Source organism: Rhipicephalus sanguineus, chromosome 1 (assembly GCF_013339695.2).
Source record: "Rhipicephalus sanguineus isolate Rsan-2018 chromosome 1, BIME_Rsan_1.4, whole genome shotgun sequence".
In the NCBI taxonomy this organism is placed as follows: Eukaryota; Metazoa; Arthropoda; class Arachnida; order Ixodida; family Ixodidae; genus Rhipicephalus; species Rhipicephalus sanguineus.
Window position 1 is genome coordinate 44,662,284 of NC_051176.1, and position 4,409 is coordinate 44,666,692.

The 4,409-nt window shown below is 48.5% G+C and overlaps 1 protein-coding gene across 1 annotated transcript; it reads left to right on the forward strand.

The window, feature by feature from the left end:
- Positions 1 to 986: 986 nt before the first annotated feature.
- LOC119383617 (uncharacterized) lies at positions 987 to 2,459 on the forward strand. Its single transcript, XM_037651914.1, has one exon. The coding sequence runs from the start codon at positions 987 to 989 to the stop codon at positions 2,457 to 2,459; it is 1,473 nt and encodes a 490-aa protein (XP_037507842.1).
- Positions 2,460 to 4,409: the final 1,950 nt, after the last annotated feature.

The window sequence follows — 4,409 nt, forward strand, 5'->3', positions numbered from 1 at the left end:
TGGACTGGAGGATGTTTCTTTCCTTTGAGGCGGTCTAATGAGCTCCGCCTCACTTTGGGGGATTCCAACAGCGTCAGAGACGCTGAGGATCCAGGTGTCACCTCCATTGTTTCCGGTGGGGACGCGGAGGCTGATGGAGGTTTGTCAAGAGGGACAGGATCCCTTTCATTTGTGGGTGTCGTCCCTGAGGTCTGTGAGAAATTGACCTCCGGGACTTTTAAGGTTTGTGCAGCCGGGGGCTGCTTGGTGGGGGGGCTGTGGTGGGCACGCATCAGCAAAGCTGTACTGTGTGGCCACCGTAACTATAGTCGGGTACAACTTTAGAAAAAAGGAGAGGCCCCGCCCATATGACCGAAGCGCGGCAGCCGATTGCCTCCGCGGCAAAGAAATAGTCCCGCTTAAAAAAAATTGTGGTTCTAAATCGCGTAATTCCCGGTACGTATAATACTTTCGTACCTTGATGACTGGTTTGATAGAGCTGTCGTGATGGGAATGCAACAGCACATGCCGGATCGCGAGAGAAAAATAACCCCGTGCCTTCTACAACACTGCGCGTCGTCTGCTCTCTAAATTCGTTGCAAGGGACAAAAGTAGAAAGGGCAGCGCTGCATGGTTTTTGCGCTTGTTTACATGTACACGGATAATTTACTACTCATTTCCCGAGCCTAAAATTAATCAGTTGCTGTTTAACAAATACTTAAAGGCACATTGCACTTATCGAAACCATTACAAACCTGGGGCGAGAAGACGACCGAGGCAGGAAAGGTAAAAGAAAGCTTCGTTCATCGTTTTAAATAAATACATGGATGCTTGTCTCCTGGTTTTAAATAGCAAAATATTTCTGCTTTTTTTTAGTTTTATGCTCTCACAAACTTATTTTCAAGAATGTGATGCATCTTATTTTCTTTTTCTTTCACGTTTTTTTTCTTTTTGCAAACCTGCGATCTCGCAAGATTTCGCACGGCGTTCAGCGCGAGTTTTCCGCCATGGAGCCCAGCGAGGTGACATCGGAAAGCGATTCTTTGTTGCCGAACGAGCCTTGTGTTGCCTCGATGTCCACACCACCAAGGAGCGTCGGCAAGAACAAGAGCGGCCACATCCTCAACAGCGATTCACGGAACATGATCTTCCACTGCTACACGTACTGGCGCAACAGGGAGCCCGAACGCACTGTGGAGGACACGAGCAAGTTTGTCGCCGAGATGCTCGGTGTCAGCGAAAGCACAGTCTTCAAGGTGAGGAGAGAGGCCAAGGCTTCGTCTTCTTCGGGCGGCAATCTCTCGACGCCCTCGCGAAAGCGCCCACGAAATGCGGAGAAGAGAAGACGCAGCGCGAAATATGACAGCTTCACGTTGTGCGCGCTGAGGTCATGTGTGCACGATTTCTTTCGCCGCAACGAGATACCAACGGTCGAGAAGATAACCAACGAGTTCTCGAACCGTATGGATCTCCCGTCACTGAAGCGCTGTACTGTGCGGCGCCTGCTTGCCGAGATCGGCTTCAAGTACGAGAAGAGGTGCCGCAACTCGCTGCTTATCGACCGCGACGACATCGTCGAGTGGCGGAGTCGCTACCTTCGTGACGTGGAGCGCTACCGGGCGGAAGGCCGAAAGATCTTCCTGGACGTGACATGGGTGACGGCGGGACACACTCAGTTGACCGTATGGACAGACACCGTGGTGCAGAAGCGCGGACGCCTGTACGCTCGCGCAAATGGCCTTTCAACGGGTCTGAAACAACCCTCTGGGAAAGGCCAGCGCCTGATCGTCACGCACATCGGCAGTGAAGATGGGTTCGTAGACGGCTGCTTGGATGTATTCCGAGGGCGAAAAACAGGTGATTACCACGAAGGAATGGACGGCAATCGCTTCGAGGGATGGTTCGGCGACGTGCTGCAGAAGTTGCCAGCTGGTAGTGTCATTGTTTTGGACAATGCACCTTACCACTCCCGGCGAGAAGAGAAATTGCCGACGACGTCCTGGAAGAAGGAAAACATACAAGAGTGGCTGAATAGCAAGGACATCGCCTATAGCGCGACGTTAATGAAGAGGCAGCTGCTTGAGTTGGTGGCATCTGTGAAGCCACGCTTTCTCAGCTACATCATAGACAACGCAGCTGCAAGGGCCGGTTGCGTTGTGCTCAGGCTCCCGCCGTACCACTGCGAATTCAATCCCATTGAGCTCGTGTGGGCAAAGGTGAAAAATGCTATCGCTGCGGACAACCGAGACTTTAAGCTGTGCACTGTTGAAGACATCTTGAGGGAAAAAATCAAGAACGTAACGGCGGAAGACTGGAGGAAGAACATCCGGCATGTGATGGAACTGGAGGCTAAGTTCCGAGTTGACACGTCTGGAAGTGACCATGTCCAGCCCATCGTCATCCAACTGGGGGAAGATGACACTGAAGAAAGCGACTCTGACTGCGAGCTGTCCGGCATTGAGCCCCTCGAGGAAGCTTAACGGCTACCTATTAATTAAATAACAGCCCTTATCAGGGCTACCTAAATGTTGCCGGTGGGGATGTTGTGTTCAGTCATCCACCCCGTGACCCCTCAAATAAGTAGGCAGTTCATTTGATGGCGTATTCCTTTTAATGGAAGTTCAATTCTGAAAGAGCAACGTCCTGCACACATTTTGCTCAATTTAACTACTGGCATGGAAACATGCTGAAATGCTGGCAAATCGAAATGCAAACATAATTATTAACCCTGAAAAACCATGTGGCGCCCAAGATCCTCATCCAGGCAGCCACTGTCCAGCTTGACAGGCCCGTCGATGAGATAGCTGCAGTCAACGCGAAATTGACAACCACTGTTAACAGCTTGCACGCCACAGCACATTAATGTGGTTTCATTGTTTGGGTATCTAGCTCATGCAAGTAAGGAACAATTATAAAACATTATTACTTTAGTGAAGCCCAAACTGCTCATTCGTGCAGCCATTGCCATGTTGTGGTGCCCTATGGTGAAGTAGCAGCAGCCGAGGCGAAGTTGACTGCCAATGTTGGCAGCGCGTATGTTGAAACGAAAACAAAAGTGGCTACGTTGGAACCACCGAGAAGCTTTACATGCCCCTAAAGGCCAATCAATGCTGCCAAGCAATAACAGGGACACACCGTCGGCCCAGTTTACTCCATAGCATAGTCACTGTTAATTTCACTAAGCCGCTTCAAAAAATAATATCAAAGCAAGCCCAGTGCCGTGCCCCTGTTGCCCATTTCCAGGTAGTTGTGCCACCCTTAGTGTTCTTTATAGCCTGTTCAGATGAATAATGCCAATGCAAGCACTGCGAGAAGCAATTGTAAGCTTCAGGTCTGCCGAGGCAGTCATGTTGGAGCCATCGACAAGCTTTACATGCCCCTAAAGGCCAATAAATGCAGCCAAGCAATAACAGGAACACACCGTCCGCTCAGTTTACACTACAGCACAGTCACTGTTAATTTCATTAAGCCACTTTAACACACAATAGCAATGCAAGCCCAGTGGAGTGCTCCTGTTGCCCGTTTCCAGGTAGTTGTTACGCTCCTATTGTTGTTGACAGCCTGTTGAGATGAATAATGCCAGTGTGAGAAGGCCCAAGGTAATCATTGAGGCAGCAGCCACCGTCGAGCTTGAGGGGCCGAGTGGTCAAATAACGATAGTCAGGGCACGCTTGAAAGACACCGTTAGCAGTCTTGCACTACAAACCACAGCCACGTCATAGCCATTGTTGGTAAAATAGCAGTAGTCAACTCCAAATTGAGAGCAACTGTTAGCAGCTCGCATGCCAAAGCACAGTCATGTGGTTGCACTGTTTATTTTGGTTATCTGGCTGAGGCAAGTAATGAAAATAAGAACAATTATAAAACATAATTTGCTTAGTGACGTCCATAATACTCATTTCGGCAGGCACCGTTGATCTTTACGGGCCCCATGGTACTTAATTGCAGTAATCGGGCGTACGCTTGAAAGGCACTGTTAGCATTCTGCACTTCAAATCATATAAATGTAGTAGCCATTGTTTAATTTGTTTATCTGACTGGACAAGTAATGCAAACACAAGCACAATTATTGACCCTGAATAACTCTGCTAGCATTTTCTGCTTTTTTTTTGGTACTGAAAAATGCCGAGTAAAGTTAGATGTTTTACTGAGGTACTTTGGCCGTCGAACAAGCCCTAGGCAAAGTGACAGTCAGATTCAGACAATGAAAATTGGTGAAGTAATAAATGGTGAAAGTTGCAAAAGCTCTCGGTACACTACTTTACTGTGCTCCATTCACTGAAAAATGCCTTTATAACGATGATAGCGTCAGACAGGAAATGACAGCCCACTGCACAATGTTATTCGTATTGAAAATGTGTACCACCATATGTGATGGGCAGTGAAACCTGTTTACGAAGACTGGAAGCATGAAAAAATGCAACAACATA